At 39.1% G+C, this 23,973-nt stretch overlaps 3 protein-coding genes across 3 annotated transcripts; 1 reads left to right on the forward strand and 2 right to left on the reverse strand.

Moving 5' to 3' along the window:
- Nucleotides 1-518: 518 nt before the first annotated feature.
- Nucleotides 519-4,541, reverse strand: LOC110676845. Its single transcript, XM_021846263.1, has 5 exons — nucleotides 4,098-4,541; nucleotides 3,480-4,042; nucleotides 2,460-3,119; nucleotides 1,849-2,156; nucleotides 519-1,125 (listed from the first exon to the last, which is right to left on the reverse strand). The coding sequence occupies exons 2-5, from the start codon at nucleotides 4,039-4,041 to the stop codon at nucleotides 613-615; spliced, it is 2,043 nt and encodes a 680-aa protein (XP_021701955.1). The 5' UTR covers nucleotide 4,042; nucleotides 4,098-4,541; the 3' UTR covers nucleotides 519-612.
- A 2,665-nt stretch (nucleotides 4,542-7,206) lies between these two features.
- LOC110675207 lies at nucleotides 7,207-7,943 on the forward strand. The gene is made up of 2 exons (XM_021839621.1): nucleotides 7,207-7,318; nucleotides 7,379-7,943. The coding sequence occupies exons 1-2, from the start codon at nucleotides 7,290-7,292 to the stop codon at nucleotides 7,941-7,943; spliced, it is 594 nt and encodes a 197-aa protein (XP_021695313.1). The 5' UTR covers nucleotides 7,207-7,289.
- Nucleotides 7,944-11,624: 3,681 nt separating this feature from the next.
- LOC110675208 lies at nucleotides 11,625-12,361 on the reverse strand. Its single transcript, XM_021839622.1, has 2 exons — nucleotides 12,250-12,361; nucleotides 11,625-12,189 (listed from the first exon to the last, which is right to left on the reverse strand). Exons 1-2 carry the CDS (start codon nucleotides 12,276-12,278, stop codon nucleotides 11,625-11,627), a joined length of 594 nt encoding a protein of 197 aa, XP_021695314.1. The 5' UTR covers nucleotides 12,279-12,361.
- Between the last annotated feature and the right edge of the window lie 11,612 nt (nucleotides 12,362-23,973).

Raw genomic sequence — 23,973 nt, forward strand, 5'->3', positions numbered from 1 at the left:
AGGAGGATGAATGTCTTTCATAGTTTAACGTTTTATCCCAAAATGGTGCAGAGGATGTGTGATCGTTTTGCGCAAAATTCTCGAAAAGACTTCGTCGCTCACAACCCCACTTCACCCTGAGGGAAATAATGGCTACGCCCATTCTCTAAACCCAGGAAAGTCGAGGAAAGTCAAGATCCTGAAGTGGTCGTGAATCGACATCAGACAACTCCAGCACGGCTTTGTAGCCTCGGGCCCACGTTATTTATAGATGGCGATTATATCCATATGTAATCCCACTCTCCCCGAAAATGCTAGCTTTGAGTCGTTCAGAATGGTTCATTAACGAGATACATTTGACATCATATTACAATAACATACAGTCAACTCTCCATAACTCGATATTGAAGGGACCGCCGAGTTAGCCATGAGTGGCTATGGCTATGGTTCTCTAACTCGATATCGAGTAAGGGAGAGTTAACTGTACAAACAATAAAAATCTACAGAAATATCGAACTATAAGTAGGACCATTACCCTATGTATGTAAATAAAAAAAACATCATCAATTTATATTTTTTATTTCACATTGATTATTAGTGGAAAACAATTCAAGCTATAATGATAATCAATAATTAAAGTTCTTCTCCACCGATCATTGTCACGACCTTAGGAAGAAGATCAGCATTTAGTCTAAGCAACAAAGCATTCTCGACTGCCTGGGATGTTAAATTCATCCTTTGATCGTTCAACGTCAGTTTCAGAGCGCTAAAACTACGTTCGACCGAAACCTGTGTTGCCGAAGCTGAGAGAACGATCATTGCTACTATGTAAAGCTCTGGATTGCTGAATTTTTGACCTTCCCAGTACTTTAGCAGATCAAAACTATCATAGTTTTCACTGCTTTTCGACGGCCCAGGACGCGGTGTTCCAAGTATGGGTACCTTCTCCCTCATCTCGAGCGCTTTGAGCTTTTGAGCGAATGTCGTATTACTTTTACTCGTCAAAGATGAATTGCCATCAGAATGCTCATCGAAAAATTCTGCCAGTATGATCTCTAGATCATCCTCTTCAATGTCGTTACCATGGTTATTCACATCCTCATCAATTATTCCACTCAGTCTGCTATGAAGCTTAGCGAGGAATTCCTGTAATAGGATGAAAACAATGAACAAGTATTAGGAGAAATAATAAACAACGAAGCCTCAATATAGGACGCTTATTAACACCGCAAATTGATTAATTAATTTAGAATCCATTTCAAAATTAGTGAAGTTATTTATGAATGACCTCTAGGTAATGAGCTCTTATTTGTTGTACAGTCAACTCTCCCTTACTCGATATTCAGTATCTCGATATTTCCCCTAACTCGTTGTAATGCGCTGTCCTTTCAATCTAGCATACTTTGATCCCTCTGTAAGTCGATGTCTCTACTCGATGCTATCTGATTCAGTTTCTCGAGCAAGTTTACCTCTCTAACACGATATTTTCATGAAAAATTTCAAATATCCTCCAAATGTTAATAGAATGCACAAATTTGAATGTTCTACTGATGAAATGATAGTATAATAAAGATTTATAACCGATTTGAGGGTGATTCAATTTTTTGCAGACTTTTCAGAATACATCACATAGGTAAAAGTTTTAAAATTATAGAATTTTTCATGTTAAAATTACAGTTTCGCATGTATTTTGTCAAAATAATGAAGAGTTTAAAAATTGAGAAATGTGTGTTCTGTATCTCGATAATTCGATGGTTTGTAGAATATTGAGTTAGGAAGAGTTGACTGTATATCAAGATAGGAAACATTCGTGATCAGCGTCGTATATTGGATTTTACTGATTTTATCTTTCATTAAATTTAAACTCACCTGAGCGAGATCCTTATCTTTTGAAGAAATTCTCTTAGAACCCAGAAAATTGAACCGTGGATCCAGCAAAACACAGGCCTTAAAATGCAGCGATTCAGTCAGTTTTTCTAAACGGCGTTGAAATGATTCCATCAACCGTTTCGCCAAACAATTTTCGGTCAAACGCATTAACTTAGCTTGACACACTAACCAGTATGCGTAGAAATCGCTTAGACAAACATGCCGCTTTTGGAGTTGAAGTGTGAGAATAAAAGGTGCTTCGAATGCCTCACAAAACTTCTCGATGAACTTCCAGTGCTGCGTGAAATCTAAAATAAATAGAACATTATCAAATAACTGGTGAGAACTGAAAAAGTCGATTGAACATGTAAGGTGAAGAACTATTAGAACAGCTCCACAACACAAGAGTGCCTATAATAGAAACCGACTCCCAAATGGGTGGGATACGAGAAATATGATAATGGATATTTCTATGAAGAGTAAAGAGTACATAGGGAGCCGGTGTCTAAGTAGCTCAGCAGTCTACATAAATATAGGTAGACAAAGTAGGTTTCGGGAACCGGAAGCTGAATGAATGTGTCTGTCTATCTATGATGCTACTATGTACTTACCAATTTCCGGATACGCTTTTCTTAGCATGTTGAAGAACGCTTTTTGTTTTAGCAACGATTTCAACATGAGATAAGTGCTGTTCCAACGAGTTTTGTTACTGTACGGGGGCAAATGGGCGTCATGCTCTTTGATAAATTTATAATATTCGCGTTGTCGCAACTTAATAACCAGCTTTTGAATTTTTGCGACACGTTTTTCATAAGGCTTGGCAACGTCCCACACTGCCAGTTGGGCGGTGTGTGCTGCACATCTCACGCTGCCCAATATTTCACAATATTCAGTGTCAGGTGAAGCTTCCACAGTTTTATCGTTTTCACCATCTTTTCCATTCGCAAAATCGTCATTCTCGTCTTCCTCAATATCGAGCTCAGCATTGCATGCTTCGACCATCTGCTCATCACAGTGCTCGTCTTCGTCATCTGAGGTGTCGTATTGCTCTTCGGCATCATCGTCAAAGCAAATATCCACAAGCGAGCTTAATTCAATATCACTCGACTTCAGCGATTTCTTAAGTTCACGTACGGACGCTACCATATTCGCTCCATTATCATGAGTCACAGAGTATAGTTTACTCAGTTCCACACCGAAATCTTTCAATACTTCTTCCATGAGCAACTTGAGGTTTTCCTTGGTTTGCTTTTCTCGTGTTTCTTTGATCGCTGTAAAAGAGAAAAATATTGCATTCAATTATGAACTGTATACTTCTTCTCTCTGGCGTTACGTCCCAACTAAGTCAGAGTGTATTCCACAACTTTGTGTTCTTATGAGCACTTCTACCAGAAAATTTACAACACGATCACTGCCCCTACTCGCATAACTGTTCCATGTTATATGGGATTTCCTATATAAATGGAACTGTTATGCGAGCATGGGCAGACCAGTGGGGTTCGAATCCACGATTCCTGATCAGTTTTAGCGTAACGTTAAATCCAAAGCTATTAAAAGCAGGCTCTGTATCAGTTGGGATGGAATACGTGAAAGAGGTATCTGTATAAAAAAGTGTTTCTTTGCAATATTACCTAAGTTGCGAACTACGACTTTTCCGTCATCAATGAAACGTGCGTTAATCCCCACAAAATGACGGGCTCCTCTGGAAGCTCCGTCAACTTCGATGGCAATGAGTGGTTGATGGTTCAATTCATTCGATATAATTTGTCTGGCTGCTTGCGCCGAGTTATCCACCAAGTCAGACACGGTTTTGCGATTGGCGGTGATTCCAGCAGCTTTGCAGAGGGGACCTACCAACGTACGGAATCCTACCATTTCCGAGAATAAGTAGGGCAAACCATCAACGGTTGAAAGTTGCAGAATACCAAGCTGAACTTGTTCGGGGCTGGTGTCAACACATAGTTTTTTCTGTCTTTTCTTCGCCGGTTCATCTGACTTCTCGACAGTCGGTTCCGGAAGATCCATTGCCGCATACACAACGGGATGAAGTTTGTAAATATGCCGTTTAAAGTTACCAGGCATCAGGGTTTCTTGCTTGTAGCTGCAGTTGTCTTCGGCTCGACAGCAAAATTTACCGTCCTCCACCCGGATTACCTGCAGCAGGACATTTTTTTGGGTACAGCGCCGTTTCATCCTAAAATTTGTTTATTAGGTGTGTGTCGCTCAAATTAAAAATTTTAACTACTTACTTGCGGTTTTTAAGTTCGGGAGAAAGAAGATATTTGTAACCAAGTGAAAACGAATTAGAACCAAATAAACTGTACTTCACAGAATGCGATCAGCAATCCGACGTTCTTGAATGGATCTTTGCGAATGAAAGATTGCGTTCATCTGTGATTCTCTTGACAATCATTCAGAGCGCGAATCATATTGAAGGGAATGAAGTGATGCATGAACACAAACATCAAAGAGAGTTGTCAAAGTTTTCGCGTTTGCGTTTTATCTCTTTCTTCTGAATGAATGCGTAACTCTCCACATGTATGGTTGCTGAGATTGACTTTCAATACAGACACAAGCTGATTCATGAGTTCAAATTGACTGTTGTGTGGAGTGATTTTTCCCATGCCTGGTCGCTGGTCTAGCAATGATCAGATGAGGAGTGAAAGTGTGTTGGGGAAACAGTAAAATGAACAATAATATTGTAATTTTCACGAATGATTAGACTTTCATGACGAAATTGAGAAGCTGCCAATAATGTACTTCTGGTACATTTTCAAACACCATCCACCTTTCATCCTTGATTTCAGTCACTACCAGCGAGAACACGATCAGCTGGAGCATGAGAACAATGACGATGACTGTAAACATCGGAGGACCAGCTGGTTTTGTTGTGTACACAAAACCAGCTGGTGAGTCGAGAACAAAGAAAAAATGGTAAACATTGAGCCGGCCGGAGAAATCTGTCATGAACATCAGGATAATTGCATGGGCGGCGGTGATCGAAAAGGGGCAGCGAAATCGAAGGCGAAATCTGAGAAAGACGAAATTCAGATCACGAAAGTCTAAGTGGTGAAAAAAATCGCAATACCGTTTATGAAATTGTCAAACACGTTTGCCGTAAGGTTGATTTATTGTTAATTGGGTCCTAAAATTTTTAATGAAATCTTGTTTTTATTTAATAACACGAAAAAGAATGTTACTGTAACTACTTTAGCATTTTTTCCCGCTCAAATAATGGCTATATCATGTTTAAACTTTAATTTAAAAATTTGGTCCATAAATGAACCTTGACACTTTTGATCATGTTTGACGTTCGCTTAGTCGACAAAAACACCACAGGGGTTTTAGTTCGACCACTGGGGTTGTTCCTATCTGACATTTCGTAAGGGACACGGAAAACAAAATACACCCAAAATAAGAGTTTAAGCCAAAGGATGTGACAAAATCTAAAAAAAAAAATTTTGGGCTTAAACCAACGGAAAACATTAGAAAATTGAGTAAATATGTGTTTTTGGTCTAAACTTAAGCGTTTGGCACTAAAATTGGGACAGGGCTTTAGGACCCTATTGGCAAGTTATACATAGTTGTTTAGAAATGGTTGCAAATTGTTGTGGATAGAATGGGAAACAGTACTTGTTCTTCTTCTTTCTGGCGTTACATCCCAACTGGGACAAAGCCTGCTTCTCAGATTAGTGTTCTTATGAGCACTTCCACAGTTATTAACTGAGAGCTTTCTTTGCCGATTGACCATTTTTGCATATGTATATAGTGTGGCAGGTACGAAGATACTCTATGCCCTGGGAATCGAGAAAATTTCCTTTACGAAAAGATCCTCGACCAGCAGGATTCGAACCCACGACCAGGGAGTGAAATTATCGGTCACGGTGATAATCATAAGCCTATCACTCAAGCCGATTTCCCGGAGGAAAGAGACGTGCGATAATATCCTACTCGTCCAGCACTGCGAGAGTATGCTCTCACGAGATCTGCAGCAGCGATTTTATATTATCACCAGCAACGAGAAGTTGGCTTCCTTCTTTTCTACTCTTGTTTCGTCGTTTTGAGTGCCTTCGCTTCCACATGTAGCTTTTATATACTAAATTTCTCTCCCTTTTCGTTAGGCTGGCGTGGTCGAGTGGTTATGGTGCATGCGCGTTTTGAAAACGTTTTTGCTCATGGACATGGGTTCGAACCCCCTCGGCGGCAAAAATTTTTGTATTTCCCTAGTGATAATTATCGCGATAAGTTTAGAGCCGATAAAGTTGGATCAGTGCATATGATCGAATCGATCTTGGCTTTTCGTCAGTACAATGATCAATAATTATAGCAGTTCGCGAAATCTGTTTCTCGCAGATAAAGGCGGCAACTAAATGTCGGGTTGCTTGAAAAATGCCTATTTTCGACTCATTTCCGCGATAATTTCATTCACTGCCCACGACCCTCAGCATGGTCATGCTGAATAGCTGCGCCTTTACCGCTACGGCTATCTGGGCCCCTACTTGTATGGTTCTTGATTATGCGGGTACTACATCCTATTCTGTTTTTACATGGGGGATGCGTACAGTGCAAAAAAAGTAACACCATTTCTCGACGTTTCATGCAAAAATAAGGTGTGAACAGCTAAAAATATGTGCAAGTATTGAGAGTTCTGCACTATGGGATATTGTCGGCGTAGCACTTAATTAGAATTCGGCGGTGAGACTGCTGAACCGAACTTTTCTACCGAAGTTATTATCTGTCAAACTACATGTCAATGTAGCCAGTGATGACACCGGTCCTGAATGTAAATAAACATTTCAATTTGGAAATTATACTTGTTGTTGATCTTCAATAAGCATTAAAATTGTATTCTATCCTTGAATTTTGTGTTGGAACCGTGAATATGTGAGTATTTAGCTGCTTATCTTTAAGTTTTTTGTAGGTATTGCATATTTTCTCTTCTCAGCATCCAATGGCTAATGTTATCATCCAAAATGTTCGACATCGACAGGCCAATCCAAGCACAGTTTATTGTCCGTTCAGATTAAATTTAGGAAAACAGCTTCGGCCAACATGACGTTCATATTACACCGAAGTTCCATAGTATATCTTCGGATGGTAGTCGAAACTGAAACAATCGATTATTGTATTTTCTGTCGACATTGAAAACATTGACAAATACCTCTTTATATCTATTTTTTAAATAAAAATAATTAAATCAGTAAAATAATAAAACGAATCAACACTTTTTTGATCAAAGTATGAGATGGTTACGAAAAGACTATTGTGATAATTTATTATAGCACGTCACCCGCATCAGACAACATAGAATACCAGTTCAACTATGGTTTGTTTACCTTCAACGCATCTTCTCTGCACCACCTCTCGAATGTGAAATCAGTAATTTGCTCACTAGTTTCAAGTAAATTAATTCAAATAAATCGAATCACTTCCTAGTCTAAATGGATAATATCAACGATATGAACGACGTGTAAGTAAAAACCTACGTTTTTTTGATTGTGGAAGCTATAATTTTTGATATTTTATATAGATTCGAGGACGAAGAATATTTGGACTTGATTCATGATGAGGGCCCAGCGCATCCGTATCAATCCGACGATAGCACATTCGTATTGAGTGAGACGAGTTCAGATGCAGGGGAAGGATCATCCAAAAAGAGCTCCGACTACGTTTTCGTTTTTACGGGAGTTTTCTTTCGACGCTTGTACCGCGGTCAATTACGACCAAGGGAATTCGGAAAACATGATGTAGAAGGAGATTCGGTTCATGATGTCTTGGAACGCATTTGGAATGCAGCGAATCCTCAAATTCAACGTCAGGTTGTATTCGAAGATGAAGTACCGAAGTGGTCGGAGAAACAACACCCGGAACCGGACGATATTGATTTGTTTATCACACTGTACGACGAAACCAAAAAGAAGACATACGCGCCTTCAGTTGTGACACCTCGAGTACTTGCAACATGGAGAGAAAAAACCATAAAGATTTACGCTTATGCGTACTCCGTTAAGGTTGAGACCGCTGCTCAATACCAGCTAGTTCTGCGTCAATTGATTGCACCATCATCACATCCGCGACACACATCCACATCTTGAAGGTCACCAAAGCTCATGGCTCCTCTGGGCAAATTTGATTCATTCTTCCCCGGCCCATACACATGAAAAGCTGAAGACAGAGGAAGCACCTCCACTTCAGCTATCAAAATATTTCCGATGGACTGCGGTTTCTGAGCCAGTGAGATTACATGCAGCCCACAGAGGATTGGTCGTTGCTCACACTGTTAACGATAGTTGGATGCGTGAACTCATGGAGCTGAGAAATGATGTTGACCGTGCCTTTGATATTATGCAAAGCGTTCGACAAAGAATCAGTTCAATGGCAGTCCGAGGATCAACAGAAGCACAGCTGTTTACAGCAATGGAAGATGCTGTCCGCCCCGAAGAATCTGAGCTGAGCCGAGAGTTAGCTGAGAAAGTAACGGATTGTCGGGATGTTGACCATTCATAAGTTATTTTGTCGAGATAAGAATCACAACACATAGAACATAAATACTGTTTATTTTCAAGGATAAATAAATGAAGTTTTAAAATGTTTTTTCATCATTATATGCATGTATTTGCGCTTATAAATGGATAAAGATTGGTATTATTGCAGGACTTTAATTATTGCATTTTGGGGTACAGCAGTTGATTATAGTGGTGTAGACTTGGCAGTTTAATTAACACGTTAGATAATTCATTCACTCGGTACCTGGCTTGTGATTACTCTGGAATAATATTGAAGTGAAATTCCTTCTGATTTTGTTCAAGGGCCTTTTCTGGCAAAAATGTTCCTCCCGGAAAATAGCCACAGTGTTGGAACAATTTGTAGCATGAATACAATCTGAAATGATTGACTGCTTCGCATACGTCTAAACGGACAGGATCGCCTTCACGATGAATCCTTTTCAAGTATTGCTTAACTTTCCCGAAAATAACTTCAATGGGATTAAAGAAAGGGCAATAAGCGGGAAGGAAAATTGGGATAATTCCAATTGATCGGAGATATCTTATAATGTTGGCATCGCAGTGAATCCTTGCGCCATCCATTATCCAGACCGAGTGAAATCCTGGATAGCTTTGAACCTGGCGATTTTTAAGAGCAACAGTGCGGCAACATTCAAAGAATTTTTTCCTATTAAATGTGCCTTCGGTACAAAAGCTATCCAGGATTCCTCCTACTCCAAGAAAACACAAAAAGGATTCACGAGGTTTTCGACAAAACTCACCTCTGTACACTACTTTCTGCCCAACTACCCCATATCCTTTACGGCGAAGCATGTCGCGATTGCCAAACGCGACTTCATCCAAGAAAATTAGATTGAACAAATCCCAAGGAATGGCTAACATTTCTCGCGAGAACCGTACGATCTCTCCATTGCGGATTTGAATGGCTCGGCGCTCTATAACCTTCCATGATAGTCCTGAATCGTGGAGAATTGTGCAGACAGAAGAAACGCTAATGTTAACATGGAACTAAAGTTGAAACTTCTGCTTAGCTTCATCCAAGAAAAGTAGCGGCTCTTTTCGATAAAGATCGACTAGCCACTCTCGCATATCGCTCGAAAATTTCTTATACGTTTGTTTCCGCTGCTTTCGCTGGAACAAGCCGTCTTTTTCATATTTGGTGAACCAATTGTAAATGGTTGCCAATGATTTCCCATATATTTTGGCCAAATCCTGCTTCGAGATTCCCAAGAAGTAGTGTCCATATAGGGCATGATATTGTCGGCGTAGCACTTAATTAGAATTCGGCGGTGAGACTGCTGAACCGAACTTTTCTACCGAAGTTATTATCTGTCAAACTACATGTCAATGTAGCCAGTGATGACACCGGTCCTGAATGTAAATAAACATTTCAATTTGGAAATTATACTTGTTGTTGATCTTCAATAAGCATTAAAATTGTATTCTATCCTTGAATTTTGTGTTGGAACCGTGAATATGTGAGTATTTAGCTGCTTATCTTTAAGTTTTTTGTAGGTATTGCATATTTTCTCTTCTCAGCATCCAATGGCTAATGTTATCATCCAAAATGTTCGACATCGACAGGCCAATCCAAGCACAGTTTATCATGCCCTATATGGACACTACTTCTTGGGAATCTCGAAGCAGGATTTGGCCAAAATATATGGGAAATCATTGGCAACCATTTACAATTGGTTCACCAAATATGAAAAAGACGGCTTGTTCCAGCGAAAGCAGCGGAAACAAACGTATAAGAAATTTTCGAGCGATATGCGAGAGTGGCTAGTCGATCTTTATCGAAAAGAGCCGCTACTTTTCTTGGATGAAGCTAAGCAGAAGTTTCAACTTTACTTCCATGTTAACATTAGCGTTTCTTCTGTCTGCACAATTCTCCACGATTCAGGACTATCATGGAAGGTTATAGAGCGCCGAGCCATTCAAATCCGCAATGGAGAGATCGTACGGTTCTCGCGAGAAATGTTAGCCATTCCTTGGGATTTGTTCAATCTAATTTTCTTGGATGAAGTCGCGTTTGGCAATCGCGACATGCTTCGCCGTAAAGGATATGGGGTAGTTGGGCAGAAAGTAGTGTACAGAGGTGAGTTTTGTCGAAAACCTCGTGAATCCTTTTTGTGTTTTCTTGGAGTAGGAGGAATCCTGGATAGCTTTTGTACCGAAGGCACATTTAATAGGAAAAAATTCTTTGAATGTTGCCGCACTGTTGCTCTTAAAAATCGCCAGGTTCAAAGCTATCCAGGATTTCACTCGGTCTGGATAATGGATGGCGCAAGGATTCACTGCGATGCCAACATTATAAGATATCTCCGATCAATTGGAATTATTCCAATTTTCCTTCCCGCTTATTGCCCTTTCTTTAATCCCATTGAAGTTATTTTCGGGAAAGTTAAGCAATACTTGAAAAGGATTCATCGTGAAGGCGATCCTGTCCGTTTAGACGTATGCGAAGCAGTCAATCATTTCAGATTGTATTCATGCTACAAATTGTTCCAACACTGTGGCTATTTTCCGGGAGGAACATTTTTGCCAGAAAAGGCCCTTGAACAAAATCAGAAGGAATTTCACTTCAATATTATTCCAGAGTAATCACAAGCCAGGTACCGAGTGAATGAATTATCTAACGTGTTAATTAAACTGCCAAGTCTACACCACTATAATCAACTGCTGTACCCCAAAATGCAATAATTAAAGTCCTGCAATAATACCAATCTTTATCCATTTATAAGCGCAAATACATGCATATAATGATGAAAAAACATTTTAAAACTTCATTTATTTATCCTTGAAAATAAACAGTATTTATGTTCTATGTGTTGTGATTCTTATCTCGACAAAATAACTTATGAATGGTCAACATCCCGACAATCCGTTACTTTCTCAGCTAACTCTCGGCTCAGCTCAGATTCTTCGGGGCGGACAGCATCTTCCATTGCTGTAAACAGCTGTGCTTCTGTTGATCCTCGGACTGCCATTGAACTGATTCTTTGTCGAACGCTTTGCATAATATCAAAGGCACGGTCAACATCATTTCTCAGCTCCATGAGTTCACGCATCCAACTATCGTTAACAGTGTGAGCAACGACCAATCCTCTGTGGGCTGCATGTAATCTCACTGGCTCAGAAACCGCAGTCCATCGGAAATATTTTGATAGCTGAAGTGGAGGTGCTTCCTCTGTCTTCAGCTTTTCATGTGTATGGGCCGGGGAAGAATGAATCAAATTTGCCCAGAGGAGCCATGAGCTTTGGTGACCTTCAAGATGTGGATGTGTGTCGCGGATGTGATGATGGTGCAATCAATTGACGCAGAACTAGCTGGTATTGAGCAGCGGTCTCAACCTTAACGGAGTACGCATAAGCGTAAATCTTTATGGTTTTTTCTCTCCATGTTGCAAGTACTCGAGGTGTCACAACTGAAGGCGCGTATGTCTTCTTTTTGGTTTCGTCGTACAGTGTGATAAACAAATCAATATCGTCCGGTTCCGGGTGTTGTTTCTCCGACCACTTCGGTACTTCATCTTCGAATACAACCTGACGTTGAATTTGAGGATTCGCTGCATTCCAAATGCGTTCCAAGACATCATGAACCGAATCTCCTTCTACATCATGTTTTCCGAATTCCCTTGGTCGTAATTGACCGCGGTACAAGCGTCGAAAGAAAACTCCCGTAAAAACGAAAACGTAGTCGGAGCTCTTTTTGGATGATCCTTCCCCTGCATCTGAACTCGTCTCACTCAATACGAATGTGCTATCGTCGGATTGATACGGATGCGCTGGGCCCTCATCATGAATCAAGTCCAAATATTCTTCGTCCTCGAATCTATATAAAATATCAAAAATTATAGCTTCCACAATCAAAAAAACGTAGGTTTTTACTTACACGTCGTTCATATCGTTGATATTATCCATTTAGACTAGGAAGTGATTCGATTTATTTGAATTAATTTACTTGAAACTAGTGAGCAAATTACTGATTTCACATTCGAGAGGTGGTGCAGAGAAGATGCGTTGAAGGTAAACAAACCATAGTTGAACTGGTATTCTATGTTGTCTGATGCGGGTGACGTGCTATAATAAATTATCACAATAGTCTTTTCGTAACCATCTCATACTTTGATCAAAAAAGTGTTGATTCGTTTTATTATTTTACTGATTTAATTATTTTTATTTAAAAAAATAGATATAAAGAGGTATTTGTCAATGTTTTCAATGTCGACAGAAAATACAATAATCGATTGTTTCAGTTTCGACTACCATCCGAAGATATACTATGGAACTTCGGTGTAATATGAACGTCATGTTGGCCGAAGCTGTTTTCCTAAATTTAATCTGAACGGACAATAATACCCTCAAAGTTTATTAACAACAACATTAATAGCACAGACAAACAGACGTAACACTGACGAAATTTTCATCGACCACGCATTTAACAATAATTTCAAATTCACTATGTTACAAATCTCACAACCAGAGGCGCGCGCATTGTTTTTCTGCGGGTTTGACGTTTCACACTACCGCCATCTGCCGGTCTTGTTGCTCGAAACACCCTTTCGTGCAATATGCTCACCAGATGATGATGGTGTAAACTGGGCGATGGATTTTGAAGAAATTTGTTCTAAGTGTTACGTCTGTTTGTCTGTGTTAATAGGTTTTATCTAAATGCATTTATAATATGTTATGATGCATTTCAAAAATATGTGCAGTCCAAGTATTTTTTTAAGTCATTAAATTCAATTTAAAAGCGGCACATAAACTCAAGTTGAGGCCAGCAATTTTTCTTTTATCTGTTTACCGCACATAAAATATAATGGAGCTTTGGATTCAGTGTAAGCCTGGTACAGGTCCGTCCCACTCGAGCTCAGATTGGGTACCACTTCTAGTACTGCATTTGGTCCCTCGGTAGTGCAAAATATACCCAAGTTTGACAAATCGCCGATTCCTTGCAGAAATTTTCTACAGCGACTCCCGTTTGAACTGACATTTCCTTTCAACTGCATACTGTGATCGGAAAAAAAGCACTTCCTTGGTCGTTTCCTTGCAGGAATTTTCAATGCATCAAGATCTGAGAGAGACTCGCGAAGAAGAAAAATATCAACGTCATATGCAGCCCAGATTCCCGCATAGAAATGTACCATTATTGAAACGATTTCAACATTAACGTGAAAATAAACGGTAAAGTTACCATAACCGAATATGGTATTAATATAGTCAATCGGTTATGGTAAAACCACATCCCTACTTCACCTTAAAGTGCTACCATTCTGAGTATTGATCACATATAATTTCTTACAGTGCACGAATTTATGAACCATTATCGACAATATTCTAATCACAATGATTACTGTTCTCGCGACCACATCAGAGAGGCGTGGATGTTTTTTTTTTGTTTTCATGTTTGTGATTGTTTTGCTGCAGCAATTACGGGATTAATTTAGATAGTAATAGTTTTCTGAATTGTAAAGTAAGTATATTTCATCTCTAAACAACACATACGAACCGTACACTGAGGCAAAAATCTCGCATGATTTTCATAAGATCACACTAATGAACGCGTTTCTTATTATTTTTTTGTTGGTTCATAAGACACTTGCGTATTTCATTCGACGAGATTGAGATTCATAAGACAAGTGTAATTTTTTCATAACAATCAATTGTCAATGTCATAAGAACGCTTATGAACCCCATTGCTCTTCATTGTGAAGAAACACGTGAGGCAAATTTTCTCGGTACAGCCATTTCACTATCAGAAATTCAATATGGCTTCCGAAATGGACGTGTTTGCTGATTTGTCGCTGGCTGACTCCGTTTCTAATGCATCAAAGGGTAAATATTTTCTATTTATCATCAATTCCGCTGTAACTAACACTTTCTTTCAATCAGATTAAGGCCGCACGGGACGTCATCATAATCACCCTATCCATTTCAAGAAGCATTTCCCAAGAACCACTCCATATATCGATGCAAAAATGTATCACTATGATTCTATATATGTAGTGCACAACCCGATAAATTTTCAGCTTCATCGGTTCACTAAAACTCGAGATTTGCTTCCACAACGTTTTGATGATTATTGTTAGAGTGAGACGAAAGATAGTAAAAATAACACGGCCTCCCGTGTCCCCTTAAGGAATTGGATCCGAAGAATAAGATTTTTGAATGAAAATTCAAAACAATTTGTATGACGCGTAAGAAATCACAAACCCCCCTCATCCATTAATCCGTCCCTAACGTAAACCTGCACCAATAGACCATTTCCGTCAGATCTTACCCCCTATTTTTATATTTTTCTTCGAAAGTCGATTACTTTTAATGATTATTGACGCTTTTAGAACTAATTTATATGTACTCCTTATTTTATTATATTTTTTTGAAAACTTGGATATTCACCACTTTTTTATGTGGAAACTTTCGTGCGGCACAGTTGTTTCAACCCTGTGGGTATACAAAGTGGAGTTTTTTCCACAAATTCCGATCTCACCCCTGCGTTGAGTGTTTGTAGACATGATGAAATGTCAATGTCAAATCGGACACACGGCAGAAACGGAAAAATCCATGCTTTGAATCTACTCAGGTGGAAAAGATCATCGATGCGTGCCATTATTTCTCTCTTTTTTTCTTCCGCTGTACTTATGCGCAGCAAATTGTGACGTCCCTAGTTGCTCTGCATAAGCACAGCGGGAGTATAATAAAGAGAGCTAATGTCTCGCATTAATGATCTTCGCCACCTGAGTTGAAACAGAACATTACGGAGAAATCCGTCGCGAGCTCAGACGCATTCCTGTTATCAAACTGCCACCGGAACCATAAGGCCGCTTCCTCATTCATTTACCGGAATTATGAGCGCTTCCCCGTTTTATATGCCCCTCTACCCCTCGTCATCGTGAAACAAAAAGTAATTCTCGCAGTTCAACCAATCTGTTTACCTCCACAATAAAAACCTTCACGACTACAACAAATATTCTGCCCCGCCCCAGCCGCTGCGGTGCTCCCCGATAGTTAAAAAATGGTTGAGCTCCCCACCGGTACCGTGGCCGGCGGCAAACTGGAGAGAGCCGAGAGAGCTCCAAAGATTTCTCCACGCGACAAAATTTTGTTCTGGTCAGTTTATACCTATGGAAGCTGGGGGGAATCCAAACTGAATGATGGATGTACCAATCGTGGACATCTTGCAGTCTTCTGGATTTGCAGTTGGGAAAAAAAACAGTTCAAAACATTATGCTGCTATGCTGCAAAATTCTCATCGTCAGTCCCCGACCGACCACAAAACTGGAAGTGGGCAAGACTCTTTCTATATCCAGGCCCCAGGCGAAGAAAGTGGTGGTTGTGAAAGATTTCTTCATGATTTTTCGTTTCCACCATCAAATAAGTCACCATCAAACCAAAACAGCATCTAAAAATAACATTAAAACAGAAATAAAGTTATAGATGGTTGCACGCCTTACATAACCTCGAAACTTCATAATTAGAAATTGTCAACATCTCATGTAGTGAATGTCAGCTCCATATAAAAAAGTTAAACAAATCCAGCAGGAATGTCAAAGAGCAGAACAGACAATAGAGGTTAATGGAAGAGGGACAGAGATGGAAAGTTTTCCGTGATGTTACCATGCACGCTTCTATCTGTCATGATTGATCCGAACCAGCTGATCAAATATTCACCACGATGTGGAGAAAAAATCATAGCGCAAAAAGGGGTCGAAAAAAAATCGGAGAGAAATAAATTGTAGGGGACCGAGGGGTAAACTAACGTGCCGCCAGTTTTTCATTGTTTTCCTATAGTTAGAGGCTTCAAAACATATCGGTACCTTTGGAAAGTTTGTTCAGTAAATTGACAGAAAGCATATAAGCCAATAAAAAAAAATCACGGAAATGGTCTATTCAGGCGTTCTTCACAACTTTTCTCAATAATGTTTCGCTGCTGTAATATACTTCTTCGCGTTCAAAATAGGTTAGCCAACTAGAGAAAATCGAATTTTCATCCATTTTGTCGTATCGCAAATCGATTCTAATGCTTACAGTAAAGTGCTTTAATCGAATTGCGATATGACAAAATGGATGAAAATTTGATTTTCCCAAGTTGGTTAACCTATTTTTCAATGCGGATAAGTATTATTCATTCATTGAAATTTATAATCTAAAGCTCAAATTACACAAGACAGTCTTATGGAACCAAAAATGGATCAGAACGTAATTCATAAGACTATCTATGGATTTTGTTATCAAGTCAATGCTGGTTCATAAGATCATCTTACGAAATTCCTTCGAGGTGTATTATGGAAACAACATCTGCCGAAAACCATACGATGGTCTTATGAATTTCAAATATTTTTCTTGTGTCGTAATTCCATAAGCAAATCTTATGACAGTCTTACGTTTGCTTTCCTCAGTGTAGGTAAAGTCAATTTTGTTTTCCCCAGGAAAATGCTGTTTTCTGATCCAAGTGAAAAAAAAATCCCGTGGGTGCTGCTGCAAATCACGGCGGTGAGTTTGTGAATTGACCAAGATGCCACAACACAGTAGAAAAAGATTCATCTAATGATTGTTTCTGACTAAATTTCCTGTTTTATTTAATTGCAGAGCATGTGAACTACGGAACGGTTGGTGATGTATACCATGATATGTGCTGCACCTCTCACTTCTTCAGAATTGGCGATTCTGGATGGGAAGTAGTCAACCGAAACATCCAAAATCTGGTACCGGCATCTCAAAATGTATGATGTAGGAGAATATAATAAAGTGTAGTTTTCGGCAAGATGTCTGTGGATATAGTTTGAATGCGATGAGGTAATAAACTAAATTGAAAATAAATTTGATTTTGTGCCCATTTCTAACAAAACAAACGTAAGTTCGAAATATTTCGGGAATATATTACGAACGGTTGCCTGTTGCCATTAAACAATACGTAAACCATACGTGATACACCATGACCAGGAATTCGGACCATTGTCACTATGTTCTCCATAATGTTCATCGACCAAAAATGTATGAGGAAAATCGCAATTCATTACGGTAAACATTCTTAACAACCCGTTGTTCATACGGTCGAATCTCGAAATACTATAATCACTGATGTTGAAACTTTACCCCGGTATTGTACGATTATGGTTGAACAAACCATTTCTACTAAATTGGAAAATAAACCGTTTCTGATATGTTTGAGATATGGTTCAGAATTATGCGGGTTCCGCTGTCACAAAACCTCAAATGCAGCCCATCGTTTCTATGGCCTGAAAAAATGAAAAGTGTTGTATTCAAAATAAACTATTATTAAAAACCTCAGTCAGTGGAGCAGTTTTTCCAAAGATGCTGATAAATCTAAACAAAAGACTAGTTATTACACTCAAGATAATAGCTTCCTTCAATTCATGTGAATTTGCACATACATTGCTCAAATTACCAAAATCATTAGCTTTATTTGTGTCATATATATAGCATTTGAAACATATTCAAAGTATGTGCAAGTTATACGTTCTTCTGAAGCACATTGTGCAAAAAATATGGCATCCGTGTGAAGGTTTCGCGGTAGTGATCTTGTTGAGCTGTATTTATCCAGCGATATTCTGGCTGCTTCGGAAAGTATATTTGCTGAAATTCAATCCTTTGATATTGTTTTAACTTATGTTTACTTTTATGCAGATGGAGAAATCGAATTTCATGAGCAAAAAATGATTACCGACCGATGAACTCGCTGCCCACAGAGATTGTGTAGAAGACCGATACGAGTCGCCCCAAAAAGTTGGTAATTTTTGGTTTGTTCTCTTCTGCTGCTCATTCTGATTCATTGTTTCATCGTACTACACATATTGAAACTATTCTAATGTGTTTATCAGACTATATAATAAACTTTATTTATATTCACTTATTTGTTTTCGCTCATTATTGCATTCAACAAGAAAAAAAAACAAAAAACGTTCATTGAAATAATTTGGTCGGTCAATATACTCCATTGAAGCCGCCCATGTAAAGTATTTGCCTGGATTATGGATTTGATATGAAATAATCATGCTTTCAATGGAAATTAAGATTGGCGACAATCCATTGATTACGCACATACTTTCCATATGCAAACCCCCATTGCAAAAATCCATATGGGTTGGCACATGAATCAAATGAGGACATTATCTTGAGTGTATGGATCCGACAGATATAAGGACAAACATTTTTTTAAATATATTTTTTCTCAATCTCCAAGCGTCGCGACTAGTATTCGAATAGTGCGCTGTGTTCATAAACATCGTAAGAATGCAGCGCCACACATGTCATTATGACAGTTATGTCGGGAACGAGTCACACATCGCGTGTCCCACACGCGCGTTCCGATTTGGTGGGCGCGCGACAATATTTATAATGTCTGCTACGTTTGCTGACATGAAATATTACTCAAAATGCCGTTTATGCTTCGGTGTGATGCAAACGCAATAGTTTTTTTTTTTGCTGAGATGGTCATGTGAAAAGGCCGGTTTGCTACTGACAAGAAAAGGAATCGCCTATCTCGATGCGTGGAAAATTTCTCCCAAGAAATGGTCAAGAAAATCACTTTTTTTCTGATCGCAGTACGCAGTTGAGAAGAAATGTCACTTCAAAGGGGGCTCTCTGTAGGAAATTTCTTGACCCTTTCAGTCAAGGAATTTCTTTACTTTTCTTGAGTGAAACAGCATACTTAGCTAAAGCTTGAACGGTTTGCGCAGAATTAATGTACACACAGATGGTGGTAAGCTCCATCGATGTTAATACGCCAATCGGGTATTATCGGGATAATACGCGATTGGCGTATTAACTTCCATGGAGCTTACCACCATGAGTGGAATAAGAAAAAAAAACTCAGATCGCAGTTAAAGAAGACCGTCTTCGCGAGTCTCGTCTCAGATCAAGATAGGCCAAGACATTACTTGTCAGCAGCAAATCAGGCTTAATTCCGTGCACGAAAACCTCCGTTATAATATTGACAATTCGAGTGACAATTGGGTCCTAAAATTTTTCATGAAATCTTGTTTTTATTTAATAACACGAAAAAGCATGTTACTGTAACTACTTTAGCAATTTTTCCCGCTCAAATAATGGCTATATCTGGAGCTCGATTTGAAAAGGTCGAATGTGACATTTTTGACTGTCTGAGATAACTCTCTATGAAGTTTCTCAAACGATATTCAATTCCTATTTCAAGCAAACAGCTAAAAAGCACACAATATACGTATTAAGACACAAAACGAAATCCCTCCCAGTAAACCTTTAAACAAACGCAAAAGAATACACTCATTTTTTTAATTTACGAGCATACATAAGTTTTCCGTCTATCTGAGATTGTTTGTGGTTCATTCGACCTAATCGATACGACCTAATGCCAGTCACCGCTGCACATCGAACGGGCACGTTCAGACGTTTGACGTCTGAAAATGTCCATACGTCAAAGTACGATCGGACTGATTGATGGTCAGTGAAGCACATACGACCCACCGTTGTAAACAGAAATAGAGATTTTCAGAGAATTTCTGGAGTTTTCTACATAAAGGTATGTATTGCATAACGTTGACGATGCGTGTTGGGAGAAGTCGTCTCTAATTCGATTAAACACATATTGAGAGCAGCGTATGCGTAACGTCAGCTTCAATGCTGCAATAATTTATTTAAATTCATTTCTTTTCATTTATATTACAATTTAGTAGCTTACATGATAGTTTCACAATCGTCACTTCCAGAGACACTTGCTCTCCAACCGATTCCTTCACACTACCTATCAATTAAAGCATAATCGAGTAACCGACTTGCACTTAACAGATGGCAGTGTCGCCAGTTCCACTGAACTACTCTCTAAGCGGTCGCAACATTCTCCCCCCCGTGGAACTGGTGATCAACTGAATCTTCAACAAATCTATTAATTTTCGTTGCGTTATTGATAATGATTGCCTGCACAATTATCGCCTAACTATTCACGATAGTACTAGTCTGAGTACGATTCCAAAATGTTTCACGAATTCTTCAATCAATATTACAACATCTTTCGATGATCGCAGCCTAGCTTGGAACGGACATCATCCCTTTAATCTTCCATCGGTACTCAGGTACAGGCGTTCTCTTCTGAGCAGATCCACCCGGATCAAAAACAAACATTTTCTTTCTGTTCGATCTGCCGCACTGCCACTGCCGTTCACATCTGTTGATTTCTCTGAATTGCACAATAACATTTTGTCCAACGTAGTATCGGTACACATTGACGAGTACATCCTTCTGTTTATTATTACACCTTCTGTTTTGATTATACGGTGCGTGAGAAATGAGAAAATCAATTCTATTTGATCCTATCTCATCACCGTGAGTAAACATTACCACAGTTGATTCTGCCACAGCAGTATTTTGCATCATTCGTGATCGCGAAAATACACTGCTGCCATCTTCGTTGTGGAGAATTTTGATGTCTGTTTGGTTCGGTATACGAATGTCCATCAAATCAAATTCTTCTGGGTTTACCTGTGGTTTGTTGGCATGCTTATCATTGCCCGAAACATCTATAAGTACAGGAGACGGTTTGGCATCCGAAGCTGCTATAATTTGCTGAGAATCTCCGGTAGTCGAGCGTGGAGCATTAGTGCAGACAAACTGTATTTGGGATTTATCTTTACACGAATGGAATACCTCCGATTTATCGTGTCTATTTTTCCCACTGTAGAAACTTCGTACTGCTTCCTTCTTTGCATTGAATTCCAACTCAATTTTCTCAGCGGCTGCCGCATAATCCTCCTCAATCTTAGCCATTTTGAGCTCGAAATCTTCCTGCATGCGTCTCTCTTTCTCCAGATGCCATTTTCGCCATATTTCTGCTCGCTTATTTAATTCTTCGAGCCGGTATTTGATATCCTCCATTGCAAATCTGTTGCCTTGATGAGTTATCATCATTGAAGTATGTTGGGAGAAGTCGTCTCTAATTCGATTAAACACATATTGAGAGCAGCGTATGCGTAACGTCAGCTTCAATGCTGCAATAATTTATTTAAATTCATTTCTTTTCATTTATATTACAATTTAGTAGCTTACATGATAGTTTCACAATCGTCACTTCCAGAGACACTTGCTCTCCAACCGATTCCTTCACACTACCTATCAATTAAAGCATAATCGAGTAACCGACTTGCACTTAACAGATGGCAGTGTCGCCAGTTCCACTGAACTACTCTCTAAGCGGTCGCAACAATGCGATTAATGCGATCAGCGATGTTACTCAGTGCAAATTCACATCTCCGCAAAATGTCTACTTTACAGAAGATGCAACGGATGCGGCTGTCGGATAGATTTACTTGCTCGTATCTTTGAAAAAATCTTCATAAGGCATCATCGGTACTTATGTGGTGATGCTCGGAAAGCAACAGGCCGAAGATTAAACCAAAGTTGAACGAAGAGAGCAAATTGTCGCTGTCGGTTTTCTTAAACTTTTCCTTAAGATCTTTCACAATCGGGAACACTAAAAAATGAATTCCTTGGAAATGACAGCACCAGCACTGCTGTTTGCCTTCATCTCAATAAATGATTTGCTTAGTAGCTCAACCAGAGTCTGATTCTGGGGGGATTTTGTAAACTTGAAGATATAAGACAAAAGGTCGAATACGCGTTTTTTCAGATTTAGCTACATTCGACTGAAAGCGCAATAGGACGAATGAACAAATTTTTATTGTTCCTAGTTTCTGTTAATTACGTCAAAGTGTCAATTATTTTTGTATTTTTGAAGAAATATAATATCAAAATGGTACTTTACCCTCATATTAAGCTGAGTAGAATCTACCTAATGGTTAAATAAACACGAGTATTCTACTTTTGTTACTTAGGACCATTTCAAATCGAGCTCCAGATATCATGTTTAAACTTTAATTTAAAAATTTGGTCCATAAATGAACCTTGACACTTAAGATCATGTTTGACGTTCGCTTAGTTCGACCACTGGGGTTGTTCCTATCTGACATTTCGTAAGGGACACGGAAAACAAAATACACCCAAAATTTGAGTTCAAGCCAAAGGATGTGACAAAATCTAAAAAAAAAATGTTTTTGGGCTTAAACCAACGGAAAACATTATAAAATTGAGTAAACATGTGTTTTTGGCCTAAACTTAAGCGTTTGGCACTAAAATTAGGACAGGGCTTTAGGACCCTATTAGAACACAGACAAACAGACGTAACACTTAGAACAAATCTCGATCAAAATCATAGTCACGACGACATGTACGCTCAATGCCAAAATCGGTTTGTTTGGCCGACAAGCCTGTGGGAATGCTTGACCACGGAGATGCCCACCAGGTACACAATGGTACCGACAAAACCACCAGGTGAATTTCGGTACGCGAACGGGAAGAACACGGAAGGCACAAAGTTACGTTTGCTCGTCGCGGCGGTCGGTTTATTACAATTTACATATAAACATAAACAACAACATACATACGAATCACAGGGTTGGCGCAAGGCAATAATGATAAACATCGCAAACATAAACTAGACTGGTCCAAATTACAACAAGGCCAACAGATGGTGGTAGTGTGTAAACGTCAAACGCGAACAAAAACGATGCGAGCGCTGCAGGTGGTGGATTGGCCACCTGCCATATTTTTGAATCGACCGTTAAAAAGGTGGTCGATGCACAATTATGAGAGTGTGACGTCTGTTTGTCTGTGATTAGAAGTTCGGCAGTCAAAACTTCGGCGTCGGCATTCTTATTTAGTGCTTCGCCGACGCATAAGGAATGCCTTTGTCGACGTAGCACTTCGGTAGAATGCCGAACTTTTGTTGGTGATATTTCATTTCTCTTACGAACTTCGGTCTAGATTTAATTTGTATGCACAATATATACACTGAAACAAGCGTTGCAGTAATGAGAACCATGAACGTGTTTTTAAATTTACTATTCCAACCACGATTGAGCTACCATGAACGCTTTTTATTTGCGTTTCGTTCCCTCTCAATCCAACCGCGTCGATAGCCGAGCGGCTAGCGTTCGCGCTTGGCAATCACCAGATCCTCGGTTCGATTCTAATTTGCTGCAAGTTTTTAACCATGATATAGTAATTTTTACTATACAAATGGTGCCATGGTAAAATTGAATGCACAAAATATTCTAAATAAATGTGAATTTAGTCTGCACAAATCAAGTGGCGTTGTGTATTTAATTTAACCCTCTGATATAGTATTTTCAACCGCAACGCTGTTCTCAGTGTAATTTTATATACACTGTAAACTCGGCATTACCCTTTAAAGTATAAAAAATATATGCAGCTGTCAAAAAAATGGGTATTTCAAAATTTCCAATAAAGGGTATTTTATGCCCATTTACATATTCCGATCATTTACTCTTTAATAGGTGAAAATTTTCTTAACAACAATCGGTCGGCAGTGTTTGAGATATGCTTCAAAGTTTTTTTCCCATAATAACTAAATAAGTTTGCAGAGTGCGAAAAGGTCTAAAAGGTAGGTTCATGAATCGCTTTTATTGCCATGTCGCATCTATTAAACAATCCGATTTTACAGGATGCTTTGGCTGCAGAATACATCTCTTATGAATATTCTGCTCTACAAGAATCTCCAGCCCCATTTTCCAGGTCCAAAAACAAACTGATGGATGAAGAGGAA

Source organism: Aedes aegypti, chromosome 2, assembly GCF_002204515.2.
Source record: "Aedes aegypti strain LVP_AGWG chromosome 2, AaegL5.0 Primary Assembly, whole genome shotgun sequence".
Taxonomy (NCBI): Eukaryota; Metazoa; Arthropoda; class Insecta; order Diptera; family Culicidae; genus Aedes; species Aedes aegypti.